The sequence below is a fragment of the Lampetra fluviatilis genome, chromosome 74, assembly GCF_964198595.1.
Source record: "Lampetra fluviatilis chromosome 74, kcLamFluv1.1, whole genome shotgun sequence".
In the NCBI taxonomy this organism is placed as follows: domain Eukaryota; kingdom Metazoa; phylum Chordata; class Hyperoartia; order Petromyzontiformes; family Petromyzontidae; genus Lampetra; species Lampetra fluviatilis.
In genome coordinates, this window is record NC_136348.1 from 2983084 (window position 1) to 3009929 (window position 26846).

Below are 26846 nucleotides of genomic sequence, written 5' to 3' on the forward strand. Positions count from 1 at the left end.
ACAATTTCTGTCATTAAACAGTGTGAGTTCATTCATGAGTAGTATTCGCTGAGCCATGATGACATTAACCTACATACAGTTATGATTAAAAAAAGTAATATTTAGTCACTTAATTCTCAGTTCAGACATGATCATCGCAATCATTTCCAAAGACGTGTGCGGTCCCGCGAGAGCAGGGCCCGGCTACAAAAAGCCGGGCAGCGAAAGCAGCAGAATCAGAAGTAGCTGCGTTGCCCTCGAAATGTGTTGTTGCTGTAGTTGCTTCTATTGAAGTTATATACACAGGGAGGTGGTGTTCCGTGATGGGATGACGCTTTTGATTAAAACCTCTGATCAAACTCACCCGATTGACGCCCTTGATCGTCGCGTTTGATCAACTATGATATTGTATACTCTCACATGTTAAGCTCTAACATAGCGAAACAATATTATAACCTATGAACTACCACCTATCCATTGTAACGCTGTAAAAGAATATCACCCATTGGGTTTCACTCCCTCTTCGAGAAGGACGCTCTCTTCCTTTTCTAAAGTTACATGCTAATTTCTCACGTGAACATCACTAACCCCGGCCACTTCTTTATGACCCGAGGTCTACACCCATTTCAAACCTTTTAAAACAGTCTGCCTCAGCAGCAGACCATGCTTTTCCACATGACGGACGCTTGGTTGCGCCTGAAACGTCGTGATTTATTAAATGCCTAGAACCAAAGAGTATATAATATTATAAACTATGAACTACAACCTATCCATTTTAACTCTGTAAAATACTATTAATTGTTATAGTGTATAATCACGTAAATGGAGGTATGGGATTATAATCGAGGACAATGGATGGCATGGGGAACTTGTTTTTCCAGCGCTAATCCCATTTATTCAAAATAGGCGCACAATTACACACTGAGATGCACTTACAAATTCATGCATGAAGCACAATGGGCACATTACCATTCGGTATGTTAATATACAAGCGGATTGTACATTCCAAAATTAACAATCGAATGCAAATATCCTGAAAGACAAAGGATTGGATCCTCGGGGGGGAGTTATAAGGCGGCTCAGAAGCAGAGTTCAATGCCATTTCGAGAGGGAACTTAATGAGGTTGGACGCTCTGCTGATCGCCCTTCAACCGCGAGACAACGCAGCCTGGCGAGCACAATTGCTGTGTCGACAGTTAGGCGACTTTGCGTCGGGAAAGTTCGTTGCGACATCTTCAGACGGGTTCTAGACATCGATATACCGTGAATCTCCAAGTGTCTATTTTCGCGGATAAACTCTTAAACGTGTTTGGGATTTGTTTGCGTCTCGGTTAGACACGAATGTCGTTCTTGTTTTAGCAGTTAACAAATCGAAAACTCAACGCTAAACATCCTTGAGGCCGATAGCGTACTTTTGACTCAATAACACCGCTGCCGTTACTACGCTTACATGGAGCAGAGACGCTCTCCACAGCCCCACGCACACGGAGACAAGAAGCCATTCAATTGCTCTGTGTGTGGTAAGTCCTTTTCACGGCCATCACATCTTCAGAGCCACCAGAGAACACACACGGGTGAGAAGCCGTTCCTGTGTTCTGTGTGTGGGATAGCATTTTCACTTTCAGAAAACTGCCAACGCCATCAGAAAACACACACGGGCGAGAAGCCTTTCCTGTGCCCTGTGTGTGGGAAGGCATTTGCACATTCATCACATCTTCAGAGTCATCAGAGAACACACACTGGCGAGAAGCCGTTCCTGTGCTCTGTGTGTTGGAAGACATTTGCACGGTCATCAACTCTTCAAGATCATAAGAAAACGCACACGGGTGAGAAGCCATTCCTGTGCCCTGTGTGTGGGAAGACATTTGCACACTCGTCAACTCTTCAAAACCATCAGAGAACACACACGGGTGAGAAGCCGTTCTTGTGCCCTGTGTGTGGGAAGACATTTGCACACTCATCAACTCTTCAAACTCACCAGAGAACACACACCGGTGAGAAGCCGTTCTTGTGCCCTGTGTGTGGGAAAACATTTGCACAATCATCAAATCTTCAAGCTCATGAGAAAACACACACGAGCGAGAAGCCATTCCCGTGCTCTGTGTGTGGGAAAGCATTTGCACGGTCATCAACCATGAACAGGCATCAGAAGGTCCACAATGATAGGAAACTGAAATCAAAAGGTGAAATTCAAGGTGCTGCAATGAGTCCTGAAGAAGTTTCCACCTTCGATCCCATGCAGTTGGATCCCGAGAGATGGCTGGATGTAATGGAGTGGCTCGAGGATCAAACCGAGAGCTCTGGGTGACTGAAATATAATGTTGCATGCGGTTATACCTATTAAGCCGTATCGAGTACTATTGTGTGTAATTTTGACCATTTTAGTTTTACAGTTTTTGTGAGTTTAATTACGTGCACAGTGGTGGTTTGTAATGTTATCGGATTACTTGCCGAAGTGGTGTGATGAGCACTGGTTGTGAGAGGGTTCAATTGTAGTCGTTAAGTGTTCCTGTTGAGCTAAAGTTGGAATGCGTCTGTAGTGAGATCTTTACTCAACATTTTAAACGTTTTTTCAAGAATCTAGCTTTTTTTAATTGGTATTAATCGATTTTAGATAGCCGATTTCAGGATGTACATTGATGACGCGTTCGTTGGATATATGGCCTTGACTTCAACATAGACGCACAGTGAACAAATGTGGTAAACTAATAAGGAAATCATGGGGAATGATACTTTAACGCTTTGGTATTCCTGGAACGGAAATGGTTTGCATGGTACTGGAAATGTGTGAACCTAGGACATAATAAATATTCCCTTCGAGTTTTGACGTGCAAATGATTGCAGATGAATAAAAACGTATTTTTAACAAATGTTTGTCCGGTCTTTATTTTATAATGTTCCTAGCAAAAACATGTTAAGAGAATTTCAGGTGGAGGATCTCCGTCACACAAGTGTGCAGCATCTTGGCTGTCTACCCGATTAACACGTGTTCCTTGAGGGGAAAGGTCCCCGTTGTTAATCGTTCATCAACGTACCAGTCCCTAATCCCGAAGTATGTCTTGGGATAAACTGTACTTTATAACATGTAAACTGTAATACTATAAACGATAACACTAAACATTAAACGATTATAAACTAGTGTTTTCATTTATAACCATATAAACGGAGGTAAGGTATTATAATATCATTAGAAGCATTAGAATCACAGCGTGGTCGTATAAGAATCACTAATATGTTTGTATAGTGTACGTGCAATGATCGGATACAAATTATTACAATTACAACATGGTCATATTACAATCACGATTTTCACTGCTAGATGTCATCGAATAACAAAAGACGGAATATATTGATATAAATACACGCACAAACTTATTATAAACTCATCAGATTATGAATGGTGACAATTATTAAAACAATCACAAATTGTGACAGAGAAATTTACCACATGCAAAACACCACGCTCACGTGACGAATTTTTAAACAAACTGCAACACTCAAGTGACAAAATTCAACAAAAAAAGGCCGCAATAAAAAGAAAAACATCAATGGACAAATCCAAAAAACAGTCAATACATACACGTTAGTAGCTGTTAGAAGAAGACAATACCTAGCACCTTCAACTATACACATTATACAGCCAACTCGTAAATGGGGCGGTATATGACAGCCTTCGCTGCTGTCGACGGGGCCAAGCAGCGAGTGTTTAACTCCATTGTTTCAGAATCCGTGTCATCAACCGGTCACAGCGCCTTACCCAAACTACATCTCCCCAACAAGGCAGCCTTCCCTATGCTGTGTATTTTAGCAGTATATTTACGGACGCACTTGAAGATAACAATTCGTCTAGAAAAGGCAGGCGACTTGTTCTACCAACACGATTTAAAATTTGTACCGAAACAAGTATGAGTTCATTCATGAGTAGTATTCACTAAGCCCCGATGGCACTAACCTACACACAGTTTTGATTAAACAAAGTAAACATTCGTCGCTCATCCCAGCTCAGACATGATCATAGCAATTATTTACAAATCCGTGTCGGGTCCCACGAGAACAGGGCACGTCTACAAAATCTCAAATTGTAAACTCACATTGTTTACTCTAACATTTTAAACTCTAACAATATAACCTTTAAACTATGAGCTATATATTCTAACGCTTTAAAATAACACTATAAACTAGTGTTATAATAAACTATAATGTTGTGAACTCTAACAATATAAGCTATGTGCGATACATTATAACGCTATAAAATAACATCATAAATAAGTGTTACAGATTAGAACACCGTACATTGAAGTGTGATATTCGAATCTTATTCGAATTCTTAGCTTCACACCGTGGTCCTCTAAGAATCACACCATGCTCGTGAGTATGTAACATGTCTGTATGTAATATGCATGTGTGTAACATGTATGCATGTAACATGTATGTATGTAATATGTATGTGTGTAACATGTATGTATGTAACATGTATGTATGTAATATGGACGTGCGAACCAAGGGTGGGATATGTGAAACATGAAGGTGCAGGATCAGGATGGAATTAAAATTATTTGAATAACACTTTGGTGGTATTAGGATCAAGCTGTCCACTATTGGATGAATGTTCCATCTCAATTGCATCAAACAGCAATATCCAGTATGAATGTATAAAATAATCGCACAAACCAATATTAGCCATTGAAATAATGAATCGTTACAATTGTAATGACTCCAGACTCAGACTGCAGAGGGTTCTTTTATTTAGCCTTTAACGCGGTTTCAGACCCCAGGCGTCACGATAGAGCAACGACGACGACGAGACAGCAACCAGCCAACACAGCCCCAAACCTCGTTCCTCCCCCTCTCTCATTCTCGGCGTGAACCTCCGCCCACACTTGGTCTCGCCTTCCCTTCTCGAACTCTCTCTATCTTGTTGTCACCACTTGTCCCTTAGTTGACGCACTGTCTTTACATCACCCACCTCTATGACCTCTACCTGTCCCCGCCATGGGCGGAACAACTTGGGGGACATACCCGGTGGCACCTGTAGGCAATACAACCATGCCCTGTCCCCCACTGCCCATGGAAGCACGTGTTCCCGCCGCCCCGAGTTCTTTTCATTAGCGGATTGCGCTCTGGTGGGGAAAGGTCCTCGTTATGAATCGTTTCGCAACGTTCAGGTCCAGAATACCGAAGTATACCGGGAATCACCTGTACTTAAAAACATGCAAATTGATAACACTATAAACAATAACACTAAACATTGAACGGCATCAAAATTATCAACTGGTTTTATAATTTATAGCACCATAAACGGAGGTACGGTATTTAAATCTCATTAGAAGTATTACAATCGCACTCTACAGATATGTATGTAAATGATCTGTTCAATCGAACCGGGGGTCGGATATGTGAACTGTGGAGGGTAAATGGCAAGAATCGCATTCAAATTTTAGGATAACAATATGGTCGTATTAGCATTTTACTGTGCGTGAATGTATGTTATGTGCAAATGCAAATCGTTAGTCGTAAATGCGAGGGAGCGGTTAAGAGGTGCACGTTTAATCCAGTGTTAACATTTATTTTAGCATCATATTTAAGGACACTGTTGTTGATAATAATTCGTCTGGACATGGCACATGCCTTGTTCTACTCGATCAACCAAAATTAGTACAATGTGGGTCATACAGGAGTGTGATTTCATTCATGAGTAGTATTCACAGAGCCCCGATGACACTAACCTACCTAAAGTTATGGTTAAACAAAGTAATCTTGAGTTACTTAATTCTCAGCTCAGACATGATCATCGCAATAATTTCCAAAGACGTGTGTGGTCCTGCGAGAGCAGGTCCTGACTCCAAACAGCTGGGCAGCATAATCGGAAGTAGCTGCGTCGCCCTCGAAATGTGAGGTTGCTGCTGTTGTTGTCGCTGCTGTTGTTGCTGCTGTAGTTGCTTCTGTTGCTGTAATAAACGCAGGGATGTGGTGTTCCGTGATGGGATGACGCCTTTGATTAAAGCCTCTGATCAAACTCACCCGATTGACGCCCTTGATCGTCGCATTTGATCAACTCTGATATTGTATACTCTCACATGTTAAGCTCTATCATAGTGAAACATAATATTATAACCTATGAACTACAACCTATCCATTGTAACGCTTTAAAAGAATATTACCCATTGGGTTTCACTCCCTCGTCGAGAAGGCCGTTCTCTTCCTTTTCTAAAGTTACATGCTAATTTCTCTGCATTCACTTTAAATCGAGGACAAAGTTTTTCCATTAATTCAAAATAAGCGCACAATTACACACTGAGATGCACTTACATATTCATGCATGAAGCACAATGGGCACATTACTCTTCGGTATGTTAATAGACATGCGGATTGAACCTTCCAAAATTAACAATCGAATGCAAATATCCTGAAAGACAAAGGATTGGATCCTAGCTGGGGAGTTATAAGGCGGCTCAGAAGCAGAGCTCAATGCCATTTCTAGAGGGAACTTGATGAGGTTGGACGCTCGACTCGTCGCTCTGCTGATCGCCCTTCAACCGCCAGACAACGCATCCTGGCGAGCACAATTGCTGTGTCGACAGTTAGGCGACTTTGCGTCGGGAGAGTTCGTGGCGACATCTTCAGTCGGGTTCCAGACATCGATATACCGTGAATCTCTAAGTAAGTGTCTATTTACGCGGATAAACTTTTAAACGTGTTCATCGTCTAATTTACGGGAATTTTTTGCGTCTCGGTTAGACGCGAGGGTCGTTCTTGTTTTAGCAGTTAACAAAATCCAAAACTCAACGCTAAACATCCTTTCGGCCGAAAGCGTACTGTTAACTCGATAACACCTCTGCTGGGAATACGTTCACATGGAGCAGAGACGCTCTCTACAGCCCCACGCACACGGAGGCAAGAAGCCATTCAATTGCTCTGTGTGTGGGAAGGCATTTTTACGGCCATCAAATCTTAAGAGACACCAGAGAACACACACGGGCGAGAAGCCATTCCTGTGCTCTGTGTGTAGGAAGGCATTTGCACAGTCATCAACTCTTCAAGACCATCAGAAAACACACACGGGCGAGAAGCCATTCCTGTGCCCTGTGTGTGGGAAGACATTTTCAAAGTCATCAAATCTTCATAGTCATCAGAGAACACACACGGACGAGAAGCCATTCCTGTGCCCTGTGTGTGGGAAGACATTTTCAAAGTCATCAAATCTTCATAGTCATCAGAGAACACACACGGGCGAGAAGCCATTCCTGTGCCCTGTGTGTGGGAAGACATTTGCAGACTCATCACATCTTCAAACTCATCAGAGAACACACACGGGCGAGAAGCCATTCCTGTGCTCTGTGTGTGGGAAGGCATTTTCACAGTCGTCAACTCTTAACAGGCATCAGAAGGTCCACGATGATAGGAAACTGAAATCAAAAGCTGAAATTCAAGGTGCTGCAATGAGTCCTGAAGAAGTTTCCACCTTCGATCCCATGCAGTTGGATCCCGAGAGATGACTGGATGTAATGGAGTGGCTCGAGAGTCAACCAGAGAGCTCGGGGTGACTGACAAAATATTATGTCATGTGGTTATACCTTTTAAGCCGTATCGAGTACTTTTGTGTATAATTTTGACCATTTTTGTTTTACAGTTTTTGTGAGTTTAATTACGTGCACAGTGGTGGTTTGTAATGTTATCGGATTACTTGCCGAAGTGGTGTGATGAGCACTGGTTGTGAGAGGGTTCAATTGTAGAGGTTAAGTGTTCCTGTTGAGCTAAAGTTGGAATGCGTCTGTAGTTAGATCTTTACTCAACATTTTAAAAGGTTTTTTTTTCAAGTATAAAGTTTATTGTGGTTGGTAATAATCGACTTTAGATAGTCGATTTCAGGATGTACATTGATGACGCGTTCGTTGGATATATGGCCTTGACTTCAACATAGACGCACAGGTGAACAAACGTGATGAACTAATAAGGAAATAATGGTGAATGATACTTTAACGCTTTGGTATTCCTGGAACGGAAATGGTTTGCGTTGTACTGGAAATATGTGAACATAAGACATAATAAATATTCCATTCGAGTTTTGACGTAAAAATGATTGCAGATGAATAAAAACGTATTATTAACTAATGTTTGTCCGTTCTTTATTTTATAATGTTCCTAGCAAAAACATGTTAAGATTATTTCAGGAGGAGGATCTCCGTCACACAAGTGTGCCCTTAACCGGCAGCATCTTGGCTGTCTACCCGATGAACACGTGTTCCTTGAGGGGAAAGGTCCCCGTAGTTAATCGTTTCTCAACCTACCAGTCCTTAATCCCGAAGTATGCCGGGGATACACTGTACTCTATAACATGTAAACTGTAACACTATAAACGATAATACTAAACATAAAACGACTATAAACTAGTGTTTTAATTTAGAACGATCTAAACGGAGGTAAGGTATTAAAATCTCATTATAAGCAGTAGAATCACAGTGTGGTCTTATTAGAATAGCACTTTGCTCATATGTATGTACAGTGTACGTGCAAGGATCGGATTAAAATCATTACAATTACACTACGGTCGTTATAGAATCACGATTTTCACTGCTGGATGAATGTTACATCTCAATGGTATCGAAGAACAATAGACAGTTTTCTATTCATAAATAAACGCATAAACACATTATAAGCTCATGAGCTTATGAATCGTTACAATTATTATAACAATCACAAATTGTAACAAAGCGAAATTCCCACTAAGCAAAACATCACGCTCACGTGGCGGATTATTTATCAAACTGCAACACTAAAGTGGCAGAACTCAACAAGAAATGCGCACGACAACAAGTTCAACAACAATGGACAAATCCTAAAAACAGACCACACGCACGTTAGTAGCTGTTAGAAGAAGACAACACCTAGCACCTTCAACTTTACACATTATACAGCCCCAAAGATCCAACTCGAATTCCTCCATTATTCCAAGCTGCACAATTCAGGGTTGTGGACCGCTTTGAATGCTTCAATGTAATCACAGTAAATGCTTCAGACCACATCAGGACACTCAACCTAGAGCATATTTGAAGCAACGTGATGGGATGGCTAAGAGTTTATTCTAGTGTTAACGATATTTTAGCAATATAGGTAAGTACACTATATGTACTAAGAATTCGTCAACATAGCAGGTGTCTTGTTCTCCGTAATGAACCAAAATTACGACAAATCTTGTCATAAATGAGTGTGAGCTAATTATTCGGTAGTATTCGCTAAACTCCGTCACACAAGTCTGCCCTTAACGAGCAGCATCTTGGCTGTCTCCCCATTAACATGTTCCTAGACGCGAATGGCCCCGTTATAAATCGTTTCGCAGCATTCTGGTCCCTAATCCCGAAGTATACTGGAGATCACCTGTACTCTATAACATGTCAACTGTAACATTATAAACGATAGCACTAAACATTAAACTACTATAAACTGGTTTAATAATTTATTACACCATTAACGGAGGTACGGTAGTAAAATCTCATTGTAAGTATTAGAATAGCACTCTGCTCATAAATATGTATAGTGTATGTTCAATCGAACAGGTTTTTGGGGTTAAATTGCGTAAGTAAAAAATATATTTTGTTAAACCCGCCACGTGAAAATAGTAAGGTTTGTCACTTAAACAGAACATGACAATTCGTTACTAAAGCATGTCTATTCCGGTCACTATTCTTCAATTAGGATTACCGTTGGCACGGCTATTTTAGTACACACAATCGACAGGAAGTACAAGGACAATGGGTTCACTTAATTCGCATGCCTAATGTACGTTGATTATGTGATGCCGCCGCCACGAAGCCGTTCAGCAGGCGCCCCATCCCCGACCTCGCCACCACCAAGCAACGGAGCCAACCCCTCGTCCCCCTCACCTCACCTCACATGAACACACCCGCACGCATCCCCCCCCCCTCCATAGAGCTGGAAGGGAAGGTCACCTGATTGACCGGTTTTTATCTGAGAAACCCTTATCGGGATTAACTCTCACGGTTTCCGGCAATCAGGGAATTGGACGGCCTCCCCCGACGCTACGTTGCACCGCGGCGCTGCGACCTGCCTTAAGATGGTGTGGCCGCGGCGAGGGGCATTCGGCCACCGCGGTTGAAGCGCATCCCCCACACACACCACCCACGTGTCGACGGGGCAAGCAGGGGAGGGACGGGACAGCATGAGTAGCGGGACCGCAGGGGCTCTTGCGCATAGTCACGGATGGTTGGGATATTACGCTTGAGCGCGCAGGCACCATTGTTAGGGAGGGAAAGGGATTAATTAGAATGTACGCCGCGCAACGCCGCACACTGATTAGCATATCACAGGCGCCCGGAACCGCGGTGCGCGTGCCAGAGGGGCGCGAGCCCATTGTTCAGAGCCGACACCCTTTGAGGTAGGGAGGATAAATAGTGGGCGCAAAGGGGAAATCGGGGTCTCTCACTCCAGCGCGAGGCGACGATACGCAGCTCCAGCCCAGCGACCCGGACGTCCGTGTGACGCACCGAGGTACGCTGCGAGCAGGGGATCAACGGACCGCCGTGAGCACCTAACAGTGAGTAAGGAGGTGAATTATAATCATAGCAGATAAATCGGGAATAGGCATAAAGGTATCAGCGTGGGCCAGCCTCGTCGACTCACTGACTTAGCATCAATTCGCGAGTAGCAGATAATAAATCATTAATAGCGAAGCGTGGTCTCGCGTGATCTTGTTGAGCAGTGTGTCGCGTGGGGAGCTGCGTGTAGGTGCGTGCGTCCACCCCGTGCGCGATACAGGTGCGCGATCATAACGCGAGTAGTCAGGGGTGAGTGTAGTGCTGCGGCTCGCCTCGGGGGAGCGCTGCGCAGAGCGGCGCGAGAGCGGGTGTCGCGTGGGTTCACTCCGTGTGTGATACAGGTGCGCGATCATAACGTGAGTTGAGTTGGAGTGCGCGGAGCGGCGTGTGTGGGTGCGCGTGTGTACACAGTAGTTCGCCACGTGAGTGAGCGCTGCGTAGAGCGGCGCACGAGTGGGTGTCGCGTGTGTGCAGGTGTGTGCGCTCGTAGTGTGGGGGAAGGGGTCGGTGCGCCCGCAGGTCCCCGCTCCGTCTGTCGCCGCCGGGACTCGCGCAGTGTGAGGGCAGCGTCGTTCGCCCTCCGACCCCTGACCCCCGTTTAATAGCGCGTGAGCCGTGGAGAGACAACGCAGCGTTTGCAGGTGAACGAGAGCGGGCGGCGAGCTATGCCTCTCACACGAGCTCGCGGAGGGACGGACCAGGGAGGGGAGCCGTCGGGCGGGGCCCCTGCCACACGCACGGAGCATGGAGGGACTTCGGGGGCCAACGACCCCGACACATACACACATGCAAAGAATATAACAATCACACATTTTTACATATAAACAATACACATGATTTCAAAAACTTATTTTTATAATACATGTTCATTTTTTTTAAACTGAGAATGTCGAGGTCCATGTGGGGAGATGGAGTGCAGTGGACTGTATCGTCTCCGCTGTGTTTCGGAATCCGTGTGATCACCCAGTCACATCGCCGAACTCCAGTCATAGCGCCTTCCCCAAACTACATCTCCGCAACAAGTCAGCCTTCCCGATGCTGTGTATTGTGTTCATGGGATAACAGAGGTGTGTATTATCCCATACGCCTTGCCCAAAACGACTAATTGTCCGCTTAACACCCTAGCCCATGAACCACTATTGGTGACATTGTTGTTTGAGAGCAGCTATTAAAGTCGTTTTGGCAAACGAGATGGTGGCTGGCCAAACCATGCCTCGTGTTTGTCTCCGGAGTGATGACAGATACAATCCAGACCAAGCGGAGACCATGTACCAGATCGGATTTTGGTTACTGATGTTAGAGTGATTATATTGCAAGTGTGGTCTCTACGCGTATGTATGTGCTCACTCCCGAAGCTCGGCGATTTTTGGCAACACCACGGGGCTGCATTCACTTTAAATATAGGACAATGGAGGGCATGGGAAACGTGTTTTTCCATTTATTCAAAATAAGCGCACAATTACACACTGAGATGCACTTACATATTCATGCATGCAGCACAATGGACACATTACCCTTCGGTATGTTAATAGACATGCGGATTGTGCCTTCCAAAATTAACAATCGAATGTAAATATCCTGAAAGACAAAGGATTGGATTCTAGGGGGGGGGAGTTATAAGTCGGCTCAGAAGCAGAGCTCAATGCCATTTCGAGAAGAAACTTGATGAGGTTGGACGCTCTGCTGATCGCCCTTCAACCGCGAGACAACGCAGCCTGGCGAGCACAATTGCTGTGTCGACAGTTAGGCGACTTTGCGTCGGGAGAGTTCGTGGCGACATCTTCAGACGGGTTCCAGACATCGATAAACCGTGAATCTCCAAGTAAGTGTCAATTTTCGCACATAAACTCTTAAACGTGTTTGTCGTCACATTTACGGGATTTTTTTGCGTCTCGGGTTAGACGCGAGTGTCGTTCTTGTTTTAGCAGTTAACAACATCCAAAACTCAACGTTAAACATCCTTGCGGCCGATAGCGTACTTTTGACTCGATAACACCGCTGCTGTTACTACGCTCACATGGAGCAGAGACGCTCTCCACATCCCCACGCACACGGAGGCAATGAGCCATTGAATTGCTCTGTGTGTGGGAAGGCATTTTCACGGCAATCAAATCTTAAAAGACACCAGAGAACACACACGGGCGAGAAGCCATTCCTGTGCCCTGTGTGTGGGAAGGCATTTGCACACTCGTCAACTCTTCAAACTCATCAGAGAACGCACACTGGCGAGAAGCCGTTCCTGTGCCCTGTGTGTGGGAAGGCATTTGCACACTCGTCAACTCTTCAAGACCATCAGAGAACACATACGGGCGAGAAGCCATTCCTGTGCCCTGTGTGTGGGAAGACATTTGCACACTCGTCACATCTTCATAGTCATCAGAGAACACACACGGGCGAGAAGCCATTCCTGTGCCCTGTGTGTGGGAAGACATTTGCACGGTCATCACATCTTCAGAGTCATCAGAGAACACACACAGACGAGAAGCCATTCCTGTGCCCTGTGTGTGGGAAGGCATTTGCACGGTCATCAACCATGAACAGGCATCAGAAGGTCCACAATGATAGAAAACTGAAATCAAAAGCTGAAATTCAAGGTGCTGCAATGAGTCCTGAAGAAGTTTCCACCTTCGACCCCATGCAGTTGGATCCCGAGAGATGGCTGGATGTAATGGAGTGGCTCGAGGATCAAACCGAGAGCTCGGGGTGACTGAAATATAATGTTGCATGCGGTTATACCTTTTAAGCCGTATCGAGTACTTTTGTGTGTAATTTTGACCATTTCAGTTTTACAGTTTTTTTGAGAGTTTAATGACGTGCACAGTGGTGGTTTGTAATGTTATCGGATTACTTGCTGAAGTGGTGTGATGAGCACTGGTTGTGAGAGGGTTCAATTGTAGTCGTTCAGTGTTCCTGTTGAGCTAAAGTTGGAAAGCGTCTGTAGGTACATCTTTACTCAACATTTTAAACATTTTTTCTTTCAAGTATATAGCTGTTTTTGATTGGTATTAATCGACTTTAGATAGCCGATTTAAGGATGTACATTGATGACGCGTTCGTTGGATATATGGCCTTGACTTGAACATAGACGCACAGTGAACAAATGTGGTGAGCTAATAAGGAAATCATGGAGAATGATACTTTAACGCTTTGGTATACCTGGAACGGAAATGGTTTGCGTTGTACTGGAAATGTGTGAACATAGGACATAATAAATATTCTCTTCGAGCTTTGACGTAAAAATGATTGCAGATGAATAAAAACGTATTTTTAACAAATGTTTGTCCGGTCTTTATTTTATAATGTTCCTATGTCAAGAGAATTTCAGGTGGAGGATCTCCGTCACACAAGTGTGCCCTTACCCGGCAGCATCTTGGCTGTCTACCCGATTAACACGTGTTCCTTGAGGGGAAAGATCCCCGTAGTTAATCGTTCATCAACGTAACAGTCCCTAATCCCGAAATATGTCGGGGATAAACTGTACTATATAACATGTAAACTGTAACACTATAAACGATAACACGGAGGTAAGGTATTATAATATCATTAGAATAACAGTGTGGTCGTATAAGAATCATGCACAAACCCATTATAAACTCATAAGATTATGAATCGTTACAATTATTATAACAATCACAAATTGACGACTAGTGGGATTCGAATAATTGTAATTCGATTCTAATCCTGCATATCCTATACCCGGTTCGCATATTCACTTACCATACATAAGACACCAGTGTGATTCTAATTTGAGGACAGTGCGCTTCTAATTATTCTTATGCGATTATAATCCCACTATAACAGTTAAAAGTATTTTACAGCGTTCATAGGTTATAATATTATGTTTCACTATGTTAGAGCGTTTGATCAGAGTCTTTGATCAAAGGCGTAATCCCATCATGGAACACCACCTCCCTGCGTATATAACAGCAACAGAAGCAGCAACATCACATTTCGAGGGCGACGCAGCTACTTCTGATTCTGCTGCTTCTGCTTCCCGGCTGTTTGTGGCCGGGCTGGAAATGATTGCGATGATCACGTCTGAACTAGGAATTAAGTGACTAAATATTACTTTGTTTAACCATAACTGTGTGTAGGTTATCTTCTTGGTTCTTTCGGTAAAGTTACGTAGAAGGGAAATAATAAAATAATACAAATAAAACAGAATAAAAAAATTATCACGACGTTTCGGCCACAACGCAGGCAGCCGTCCTCAGGTGAAGAACAGGGCTGTCGGAAAAACAGCGTCTGAATGAACACCACCAAGCTTGGCAGCGTATATTTAAGCTGGAGGGGGAAGGGCGCCTTGACAAGGGAATTTGCATATCAACAGATGAATTTAGAATATTTATGGCAAATGCAGATAGGGGATTAGTCACTACTTGTGGAATGTGTAGGAGGTGGGGGGGGGTCTCAAAGTCATATTATGCCAGTGCATTATGTAGGATTAGCAGGAAGAAAGGGAGGAATTGGGGTTAGCAGTAATAAAGGGAAGGAATTTAAATAATAAGGAGCTGCAGCTGCCATACCACCACGTAAAAAACTAAAATATAAACTACATCAATATTATCAATATGCTAAATATACTCTCCAATAAGCTGAGCTACCAACAGTAAGTCATACATTACAATTCTAGGCCGCAATTTTTCTTTTTTTAATATGCCTCCAGCTAAACTTTTTCTTACATCACACGGATCTACCCCGCACTATATACTGCCATAGACAAACCCGAAATTAAATTATATTTCAAAATACGGAATATTTATATGTAATACTTAGCAAAACACCACTGTCACTAGACGAATTCTCAAACTGCAACACTCAAGTGACAGAACTCAAGAAAAAAGCCTAAAAAAAAACCAACAACAATGGACAAATCATAAAAACAGTCATCACACGCACGTTAGTAGCTGTTAGACGAAGAAAACACCTAGCACCTTCAACTCGACGCATTGTACAGCCCCAAAGAACCAACTCGTAAATGGTGCGGTATTTGACAGCCTTCGAACTTCTTACTTTCGTTCTCGATTAATGAAGATATTCTTGGCAAATACTATCGCTTTCGCTTGTGATGTACCTCCTAATTATGGCCTCAGGTTCAAAAAAACAAAAAAATAATAATGCGAATTCCTCCATTATTCCAAGCTGCACAATTCAGGGTTGTGGACCGCTTTGAATGCTTCAATTTAATCACAGTAAATGCTTCAGACCACATCAGGACACTCAACCTAGAGCATATTTGAAGCAACGTGATGGGATGGCTAAGAGTTTATTCTAGTGTTAACGATATTTTAGCAATATAGGTAAGTACACTATATGTACTAAGAATTCGTCAACATAGCAGGTGTCTTGTTCTCCGTAATGAACCAAAATTACGACAAATCTTGTCATAAATGAGTGTGAGCTAATTATTCGGTAGTATTCGCTAAACTCCGTCACACAAGTCTGCCCTTAACGAGCAGCATCTTGGCTGTCTCCCCATTAACATGTTCCTAGACGCGAATGGCCCCGTTATAAATCGTTTCGCAGCATTCTGGTCCCTAATCCCGAAGTATACTGGAGATCACCTGTACTCTATAACATGTCAACTGTAACATTATAAACGATAGCACTAAACATTAAACTACTATAAACTGGTTTAATAATTTATTACACCATTAACGGAGGTACGGTATTAAAATCTCATTAGAAGTATTTGAATAGCACTCTGCTAATAAATATGTATAGTATATGTTCAATCGAACAGGTTTTTGGGGTTAAATTGCGTAAGTAAAAAATATATTTTGTTAAACCCGCCACATGAAAATAGTAAGGTTTGTCACTTAAACAGAACATGACAATTCGTTACTAAAGCATGTCTATTCCGGTCACTATTCTTCAATTAGGATTACCGTTGGCACGGCTATTTTAGTACACACAATCGACAGGAAGTACAAGGACAATGGGTTCACTTAATTCGCATGCCTAATGTACGTTGATTATGTGATGCCGCCGCCACGAAGCCGTTCAGCAGGCGCCCCATCCCCGACCTCGCCACCACCAAGCAACGGAGCCAACCCATCGTCCCCCTCACCTCACCTCACATGAACACACCCGCACGCATTCCCCCCCCCCCCCCCATAGAGCTGGAAGGGAAGGTCACCTGATTGACCGGTTTTTATCTGAGAAACCCATATCGGGATTAACTCTCACGGTTTCCGGCGATCAGGGAATTGGACGGCCTCCCCCGACGCTACGTTGCACCGCGGCGCTGCGACCTGCCTTAAGATGGTGTGGCCGCGGCGAGGGGCATTCGGCCACCGCGGTTGAAGCGCATCCCCCACACACACCACCCACGTGTCGACGGGGCAAGCAGGGGAGGGACGGGACAGCATGAGTAGCGGGACCGCAGGGGCTCTTGCGCATAGTCACGGATGGTTGGGATATTACGCTTGAGCGCGCAGGCGTGGGCCAGCCTCGTCGACTCACTGACTTAGCATCAATTCGCGAGTAGCAGATAATAAATCATTAATAGCGAAGCGTGGTCTCGCGTGATCTTGTTGAGCAGTGTGTCGCGTGGGGAGCTGCGTGTGGGTGCGTGCGTCCGCCCCGTGCGCGATACAGGTGCGCGATCATAACGCGAGTAGTCAGGGGTGAGTGTAGTGCTGCGGCTCGCCTCGGGGGAGCGCTGCGCGGAGCGGCGCGAGAGCGGGTGTCGCGTGGGTTCACTCCGTGTGTGATACAGGTGCGCGATCATAACGTGAGTTGAGTTGGAGTGCGCGGAGCGGCGTGTGTGGGTGCGCGTGTGTACACAGTAGTTCGCCACGTGAGTGAGCGCTGCGTAGAGCGGCGCACGACTGGGTGTCGCGTGTGTGCAGGTGTGTGCGCTCGTAGTGTGGGGGAAGGGGTCGGTGCGCCCGCAGGTCCCCGCTCCGTCTGTCGCCGCCGGGACTCGCGCAGTGTGAGGGCAGCGTCGTTCGCCCTCCGACCCCTGACCCCCGTTTAATAGCGCGTGAGCCGTGGAGAGACAACGCAGCGTTTGCAGGTGAACGAGAGCGGGCGGCGAGCTATGCCTCTCACACGAGCTCGCGGAGGGACGGACCAGGGAGGGGAGCCGTCGGGCGGGGCCCCTGCCACACGCACGGAGCATGGAGGGACTTCGGGGGCCAGCGACCCCGACACTTACACACAAGCAAAGAATATAACAATCACACATTTTTACATATAAACAATACACATGATTTCAAAAACTTATTTTTAAAATACATGTTCATTTTTTTTAAACTGAGAATGTCGAGGTCCATGTGGGGAGATGGAGTGCAGTGGACTGTATCGTCTCCGCTGTGTTTCGGAATCCGTGTGATCACCCAGTCACATCGCCGAACTCCAGTCATAGCGCCTTCCCCAAACTACATCTCCGCAACAAGTCAGCCTTCCCGATGCTGTGTATTGTGTTCATGGGATAACAGAGGTGTGTATTATCTCATACGCCTTGCCCAAAACGACTAATTGTCCGCTTAACACCCTAGCCCATGAACCACTATTGGTGACATTGTTGTTTGAGAGCAGCTATTAAAGTCGTTTTGGCAAACGAGGTGGTGGCTGGCCAAACCATGCCTCGTGTTTGTCTCCGGAGTGATGACAGATACAATCCAGACCAAGCGGAGACCATGTACCAGATCGGATTTTGGTTACTGATGTTAGAGTGATTATATTGCAAGTGTGGTCTCTACGCGTCTGTATGTGCTCACTCCCGAAGCTCGGCGATTCTTGGAAATGTGTGAACATATGACAAAATAAATATTCTCTTCGAGTTTTGACGTTAAAATGATTGCAGATGAATAAAAACTTATTTTTAACAAATGTTCGTCCGTTCTTTATTTTATAATGTTCCTAGCAATAACATGTTACACGCACAAACCCATTATAAATTCATGAGATTATGAATCGTTACAATCATTATAACAATCACAAATTGTGACAAAGAGAAATTCCCACAAGCAAAACACCACGCTCACGTGACGAATTCTTAAACAAACTGCAACACTCAAGTGACAGAACTCAACAAAAAATGCCGCAATAAAAAGAACAACATCAATGGACAGATCGTAAAAACAGGCAACACACGCACGTTAGTTGCTGTTAGAAGAAAACAACACCTAGCACCTTCAACTATACACATCATACAGCCAACTCGTAAATGGGGCGGTATATGACAGCCTTCGCTGCTGTCGACGGGGCCAAGCAGCGAGTGTTTAACTCCATTGTTTCAGAATCCGTGTCATCAACCGGTCACAGCGCCTTACCCAAACTACATCTCCCCAACAAAGCAACCTTCCCTATGCTGTGTATTTTAGCAGTATATTTACGGACGCACTTGAAGATAACAATTCGTCTAGAAAAGGCAGGCGACTTGTTCTACCAACATGATTTCAATTTCTATCCGAAAGAAGTATGAGTTCATTCATGAGTAGTATTCACTAAGCCCCGATGGCACTAACCTACACACAGTTATGATTAATCAAAGTAAACATTCGTCGCTCATCCCAGCTCAGACATGATCATAGCAATTATTTACAAATCCGTGTCGGGTCCCACGAGAACAGGGCACGTCCACAAACTCTCAAATTGTAAACTCACATTGCATACTCTAACATTATAAACTCTAACAATATAACCTTTAAACTATGAGCTATACATTGTAACGCTTTAAAATAACACTACAAACTAGTGTTATAGTAAACTATAATGTTGTGAACTTTAACAATATAAGCTATGAGCTATACATTATAACGCTATAAAATAACATCATAAATTAGTGTTACAGATTAGAACACCGTACATTGAAGTGTGATATTCGAATCTCATTCGAATTCTTAGCTTCACACCGTGGTCCTCTAAGAATCACACTATGCTCGTGAGTATGTAACATGTCTGTATGTAATATGCATCAATGTAATATGTATGTATGTAGTATGTATGCATGTAACATGTATGTATGTAATATGGACGTGCCAACCAAGGGTGGGATATGTGAAATGGAAGGTGCAGGATCAGGATGGGATTCAAATTATTTGAATAACACTTTGGTGGTATTAGGATCAAGCTGTCCACTGCTGGATGAATGTTCCATAAATAGCATCAAATAACAATATTCAGTATGTATATATAAATTATAATCGCACAACCCCAACATAAGCCCCTGCAATTATGAATAGTTACAATTGTAATGACTCGTTTGATAAAAATATTTGATGAAAGTTTGTTATCCCATCACGGAACACCACTGGGACTGAATAATATTAAGCAGCAACAGCAACAACAGCAGCAGCAGCAACAGCAGCAACAGCAACAACAGCAGCAACAGCAGCAACAACAGCAGCAACAACAGTAGCAGCAACAGCAGCAACTGCAGCAGCAGCTGCAACAGCAGCAGCAACAGCAGCAACAGCAGCAGCTGCAGCAGCTGCAGCAGCTGCAACAGCAGCAGCAGCAACAGCAGCAGCAACAGCAGCAACAGCAGCAGCAACAACTGCAGCAACAGCAGCAACAGCAGCAACAACAGCAGCAACAACTGCAGCAGCAACAGCAGCAACAACAGCAGCAACAGCAGCAACAGCAGCAGCAACTGCAGCAGTAACAGCAGCAGCAGCAACTGCAGCAGCTGCAACAGCAGCAGCAGCAACAGCAGCAGCAGCTGCAACAGCAGCAGCAGCAACAGCAGCAACAACAGCAGCAACAACAGCAGCAACAGCAGCAACATCAACTGTTGTTGGTTGGCACGTCCATATTGCATACATACATGTTACATGCATACATGTTACATGCATACATGTTACATACCTACGAGCATCGTGTGATTCGAAAAGGACGACGGAATGATTCCAAAAATTTGAATGAGATTCAAATATAACATTCTCCAGAAGCAAAATCAACATTAGACGACTATAAAATAGTTTTTTAATACGTAATTTTTAACACCATAAGCGGAGGGACAGTATTAGAAATTTTATACTCTTTGGTTCTTTCGGTAAAGTCACGTAGGTGTAATAATGTTCCAGGAGACTGGACGCCGGGGTTTGGAGGCACACGTATGTATTCCGTGTCGGTACAGTACAGCACTGACATACAACACTGGAGGGGGTATCGGCCCCCTCACCCGTCTAACTGGGGATACACTCTCTAGTTACGCCTAGCCTACCTCTGGGTCCTCCACTAACGGGCTAGGGGAGGCTAGCTAGCCCGACACTGGTAAGTCGGGCTCACGGTACCCGGAGTCCCAGACCAGCTCTTACAAGAGCACCGGCTCTGGCTCTCGGGACCACGCCGCTGGCTCGATCCTGTTCGGCCCTGATAAGGGCGGCGATCCAGGGGAGTCCAAGGCTCTATCTACGACGATCTTCAGCCTTCACTGGTCAGCTTCAACATCTTTTCCTCAGCCCTCCGGCTCATCCCCTTTTATACCAAAACCCCCGCTGAGGGGTGGGGCCCCGGGGGATCCCAGCTCCGAGTCAGCCCCCCAGGCTGCCCGAAGCGGACGTCGCTGGGAGCACCTTCCCGTGCACCGACATAGCCACGCCCACTGTGTTTCTTTCCTATCTGATCCCATTCTATAAGAGCCCCTCCGTAACACCCCTACATAGGTAGAAATAAAACAAAATAAACCACGACGCCTCGGACGCAACACAAGCGCACCCGAAACGATGTCTGTAGCAGACATCGCGGATATCGCGATTTCACCTGAAGGCGCTTGTGTTGCCTCCGAAACGTCGTGATTTATTTTGCTTCAATTCTACCTACGTGACTTTATCGAAAGAAACAAAAAGTATGGATTGCTGCAGTCATAAAAGCTTCAAATCAATATTAGAATATCATTAAAAGTATTAGAATCACAATGTGATCGTATTAGAATCACACTCTGCGCATTTGTATGTATAATAGGGTACGTGAAAGCGAACTGTGCTCGTATGTATGTAATATGTACGTCCGTTGGACATGCGAACCGGGGGGTGCAGGATTAGGATCGGATTAAAATGATTTGAATAACACTATGGTCGTATTAGAATTACACTGAGCTAGAATGTATGTTATATGTAGATGCACATCGGGAGTTGTAAATGTAACCTGGGAGGTGCGCGGTTTAGATTCGCATCAAAATTATAATAACAACGTGGTCCTATTAGAATCACGCTATCTACTGCTGCTGATGTTCGGGTGGCGGCTTCCGATTCGGGCTCAGCTCTTCCTTTACTCGCCTGGTTGGTGCCGCGGGACGCAGCGTCTCATCCGACAGGCGTTGCAGCAGCTGGGTGATGGCATCCGTGAGTTTGTCAACTTTCTCTTCAAGTTGAGGCCGTCTCCCTCGTGGTCTCCTCCCTCTGGGCGTGCTGTGGGTTGCTCATGGCCGAGGTGGAACTGCATGTTTAATTGGGTGTAGACGTTATTTTAGCAACATATTTAAGTACAGTGTTGTGTTTAGAATGCGTCTAGACAAGGAAGGTGACTTGTCCTACACGGGCAGCCAAAATGATTACAATTTCTGTCATTAAACAGTGTGAGTTCATTCATGAGCAGTATTCGCTGAGCCATGATGACACTAACCTACATACAGTTATGGTTAAACAAAGTAATATTTAGTCACTTAATTCTCAGTTCAGACATGATCATCGCAATCATTTCCAAAGACGTGTACGGTCCCGCGAGAGCAGGGCCCGGCCACAAACAGCCGGGCAGCAGAAGCAGCAGAATCAGAAGTAGCAGCGTCGCCCTCGAAATGTGTTGTTGCTGCTGTTGTTGCTTCTTCTGAAGTTATATAGGCAGGGAGGTGGTGGTCCGTGATGGGATGACGCCTTTGATTAAAGACTTTGATCAATCGCACCCGATTGACGCCCTTGACGGCGCATTTGATCAACTCAGGCATTGTAAACTCTCACATGTAAAACTCAAACATATAATACTATATATCATGCTCTCATGCAATTTGGATTGCACCCGTTGGGTTGCACTCCCTCGTTGAGGAGGCCGCTCTCCTCCTTTTCTACGGTTACATGCTTATTTCTTACATTAACATCATGCTAATCTCTCACACTGTGGTCGTACGTATGGTAAGTGAATATGCGAACCAGGGGTAGGATATGCAGCATAAGAATCTAATTACAATTATTCGAATCCCGCTAGTCGTATTAGAATCACACTGTCCACTGTTGGATGAATGTGTCGTATAAATGTAATAGAATAGCTATATACAGTATATACACATACAAATAATATAACAATCACACATTTTTACATATAAACAATACACATGATTTATAAAACTTATTTTAAAATACATGTTCATTGTTTTTGAAACTGAGAATGTCGAGGTTCATGTGGGGAGATGGAGTGCAGTGGACACACTGATGACGGACGCTGGTGTTGCTTCCGAAACGTCGTGATTTAATTTAGTTATTTTCATTTATTATTAATTTATTATATTATTTTTACCTACGTGACTTTACCGAAAGAAACCGTCAATTCAAAATTAGAATATCATTCGAAGTATTAGAATCACAATGTGATCATATGTATGTATAGTGTACGTGCAAGCAAACTGTGCTCGTATGCATGTAATATGCATCTATGGCCTTTGGACATGCGAACCGGTGGTCGGATATGCGAAATGGGGGGTGCAGGATTATGATCGGATTAAAACGATTATAATAACACTTTGGTAGTATTCGAATAACACTGAGCTAGAATGTATGTTAAACGTAGATGCACATCGGGAGTCGTAAATGCGGCCTGGGTGGTACCAGATTTAGAATCGCATCAAAATTATTAAAATCGCACCATGGTCGTATTAGAATCAAGCTGCCCACTGCTGGTAGAATGTTACATCGCAATGGCACCGAATAGCAATATACAGTATTGATATTTTGCGTGGAGCCTACAAGCGCAACCTTGCGCATTTTGACCTGGTTCTCGACGCCCGTCACGCGCCCATGGTAGAATCTTGTGCATTTCGGGGCGTCAAGGGCTCGCACCGCAGCCTTGAAGGATTAGGCAGGTCCCTGGCTTCTTTTGAAGAATTTGACCAGGCTCCAGGCACCGGTTCCTCGCACGTGGCGGATCCTTGAGGCACCCCGGGCCTCTGGGGCTCGGAAACTGTGGGCATCACAACACATTTCATTTGGAGTACGGTTTCCGTTGCCGAGCGCCCCACCACGTTGGATACACCAGACTTGGGCTGTACAGGACATGGAGATGAGCTGTCTGGGTGGGGACGGACATAAGTCTTGAGGCTGGACGAGTGGACAAACCAACTTCGGTGCCCTATCTACATTCTTACACACTGTGGCCGTTACACCTCTGACTTCTACCAGACCCCGCAATTTATGGAGCAACTTGGGGGACGTACCCGGTGGCACATATGGGCAATACAACCATGCCCTGTCACCCACTGCCCATGGAAGCACGTGTTCCCGCCGCCCCGAGTCCTTTTCATTAGCGGATTGCGCTCTGGTGGGGAAAAGTCCTCGTTATGAATCGTTTCGCAACGTTCAGGTCCAGAATACCGAAGTATACCGGGAATTACCTTTACTTAAAAACATGTAAATTGATGACACTATAAACAATAACACTAAACATTAAACGACCAAAAATTATCAACTGGTTTTATAATTTAGAGCCCAATAAACGGAGGTACGGTATTTAAATCTCATTAGAAGTATTAAAATCGCACTCTACACATATGTATGTAAAGTATCTGTTCAATCTAACCGGGGGTCGGATATGTGAACTGTGGGGGGTACAGGACAAGAATATCATTCAAATTTTAGAATAACAACAGTATTAGCATTTTAATGGGCTTGAATGTATGTTATGTGCAAATGCAAATCGTTCGTCGTAAATGCGAGGGAGGGGTTAAGAGGTGCACGTTTAATCCAGTGTTAACATTTATTTTAGCATCATTTTTAAGGACACTGTTGTTGATAAGAATTCGTCTGGACATGGCACGTGCCTTGTTCTACTCGATCAACCAAAATTAGTACAATGTCGGTCATACAGGAGTGTGATGTCGTTCATGAGTAGCATTCACAGAGCCCCGATGACACTAACCTACCTAAAGTTATGGTTAAAAAAAGCAATCTTGAGTGACTTCATTTTCAGATCAGACATGATCATCGCTATAATTTCCAAAGACGTGTGGGCTCCTGCGAGAGCAGGTCCCGACAACAAACAGCTGGGCAGCAGAATCGGAAGTAGCTGCGTTGCCCTCGAAATGTGATGTTGCTGCTGTTGTTGTCGCTGCTGTTGTTGCTGCTGTAGTTGCTTCTGTTGCTGTGATATAGGCAGGGTGGTGGTGTTCCGTGATGGGATGACGCCTTTGATTAAAGCCTCTGATCAAATTCACCCGATTGACGCCCTTGATTGTCGCATTTGATCAACTCTGATATTGTATACTCTCACATGTTAAGCTCATAGTGAAACATAATATTATAACCTATGAACTACAACCTATCCATTGTAACGCTGTAAAAGAATATTACCTATTGGGTTTCACTCCCTCGTCGAGAAGGCCGCTCTCTTCCTTTTCTAAAGTTGCATGCTAATTTCTCTGCATTCACTTTATATCGAGGACAACGTTTTTCCATTTATTCAAAATAAGCGCACAATTACACACTGAGATGCACTTACATATTCATGCATGAAGCATAATGGGCACATTACCCTTCGGTATGTTAATAGACATGCGGATTGTGCCTTCCAAAATTGACAATCGAATGCAAATATCCTGAAAGACAAAGGATTGGATCCTAGGGGGGGAGTTATAAGGCGGCTCAGAAGCAGAGTTCAATGCCATTTCGAGAGGGAACTTGATGAAGTTGGACGCTCGACTCGTCGCTCTGCTGATCGCCCTTCAACCGCGAGACAACGCAGCCTGGCGAGCACAATTGCTGTGTCGACAGTTAGGCGACTTTGCGTCGGGAGAGTTCGTGGCGACATCTTCAGACGTGTTCCAGACATCGATAACCGTGAATCTCCAAGTAAGTGTCTATTTTCACGGATAAACTCTTAAACGTGTTAGTCGTCAAATTAGCGGGATTTTTTTGCGTCTCGGTTAGACGCGAGTGTCGTTCTTGTTTTAGCAGTTAACAAAATCCAAACGCTAAACATCCTTGCAGACGATAGCGTACTTTTGCCTCGATAACACCGCTGCAGTTACTACGCTCACATGGAACAGAGACGCTCTCCACAGCCCCACGTACACAGAGGCAAGAAGCCATTCAATTGCTCTGTGTGTGGGAAGACATTTTCATGGCCATCACATCTTCAGAGACACCAGAGAACACACACGGGCGAGAAGCCATTCCTATGCCCTGTGTGTGGGAAGGCATTTGCACTCTCATCACATCTTCAGAGTCATCAGAGAACACACACGGGCGAGAAGCCATTCCTGTGCTCTGTGTGTGGGAAGACATTTGCACACTCATCACATCTTCAGAAACGCCAGAGAACACACACGGGCGAGAAGCCGTTCCTGTGCTCTGTGTGTGGGAAGACAATTGCACAATCATCAACTCTTCAAGATCATAAGAAAACACACACGGACGAGAAGCCATTCCTGTTCTCTGTGTGTGGGAAGACATTTGCACACTCATCAACTCTTCAAACTCACCAGAGAACACACGGGCGAGAAGCCATTCCTGTGCCCTGTGTGTGGAAAGACATTTGCACCATCATCAAAACTGAACAGGCATCAGAAGGTCCACGATGATAAGAAACTGAAATCAAAAGGTGAAATTCAAGGTGCTGCAATGATTCCTGAAGATAATTCCACCTTCGATCCGATGCAGTTGGATCCCGAGAGATGGCTGGATGTAATGGAGTGGCTCGAGGATCAACCCGAGAGTTAGCGGTAACTGAAATATAATGTTGCATGCGGATATACCTATTAAGCTGTCTTGAGTACTTTTGTGTGTAATTCTGACCCTTTAGTTTTACAGTTCGTTTGAGAGTTTATTGACGTGCAGGTGTTGATTTTTGATGTTGATACTTGGTGAAGTGGTGTGATGAGCAGTGGTTGTGAGATTGTTCAATTCCGAACAATATTGTAGTGTTTAAGTCTTCCTGTTGAGCGAAAGTTGGAATGCTTCTGTAGTTAGATCTTTACTCAACATTTTAAACGGGTTTTTTCAAGTATAAAGCTTTTTTTGGATGGTAATAATCGACTTTAGGATGTACATTGATAACCCGTTCTTAGGATATATGGCCTTGACTTCAACATAGACGAGCAGTGAACAAACGTGGTGAACTAATAAGGACATCATGGGTAACGATACTTTAACGCTTTGG

General features: G+C 44.4%; 2 protein-coding genes across 2 annotated transcripts in view; one reads left to right on the forward strand and one right to left on the reverse strand.

The window, feature by feature from the left end:
* The window catches only part of LOC144953347 (uncharacterized), a 142030-nt gene that overhangs the window by 43024 nt on the left and 72160 nt on the right, over positions 1-26846 (reverse strand). The window lies entirely within an intron of this gene.
* On the forward strand, positions 128-26506 carry LOC144953334 (uncharacterized). The gene is made up of 6 exons (XM_078883896.1): positions 128-221; positions 1590-2092; positions 7077-7328; positions 12625-13073; positions 25830-26040; positions 26498-26506. The coding sequence occupies exons 1-6, from the start codon at positions 128-130 to the stop codon at positions 26504-26506; spliced, it is 1518 nt and encodes a 505-aa protein (XP_078740022.1).

Coding starts and splice junctions, on each gene's coding strand:
- LOC144953334 (XM_078883896.1), top strand. CDS start 128: ATGATCATCGCAATCATTTCCAAAGACGTGTGCGGTCCCGCGAGAGCA. Junction 2,093..7,076: donor CGTGCTCTGTGTGTGGGAAA/GCATTTGCACGG, acceptor GTGTGTGGGAAG/ACATTTTCAAAGTCATCAAA. Junction 7,329..12,624: donor TGTGCTCTGTGTGTGGGAAG/GCATTTTCACAG, acceptor GTGTGTGGGAAG/GCATTTTCACGGCAATCAAA.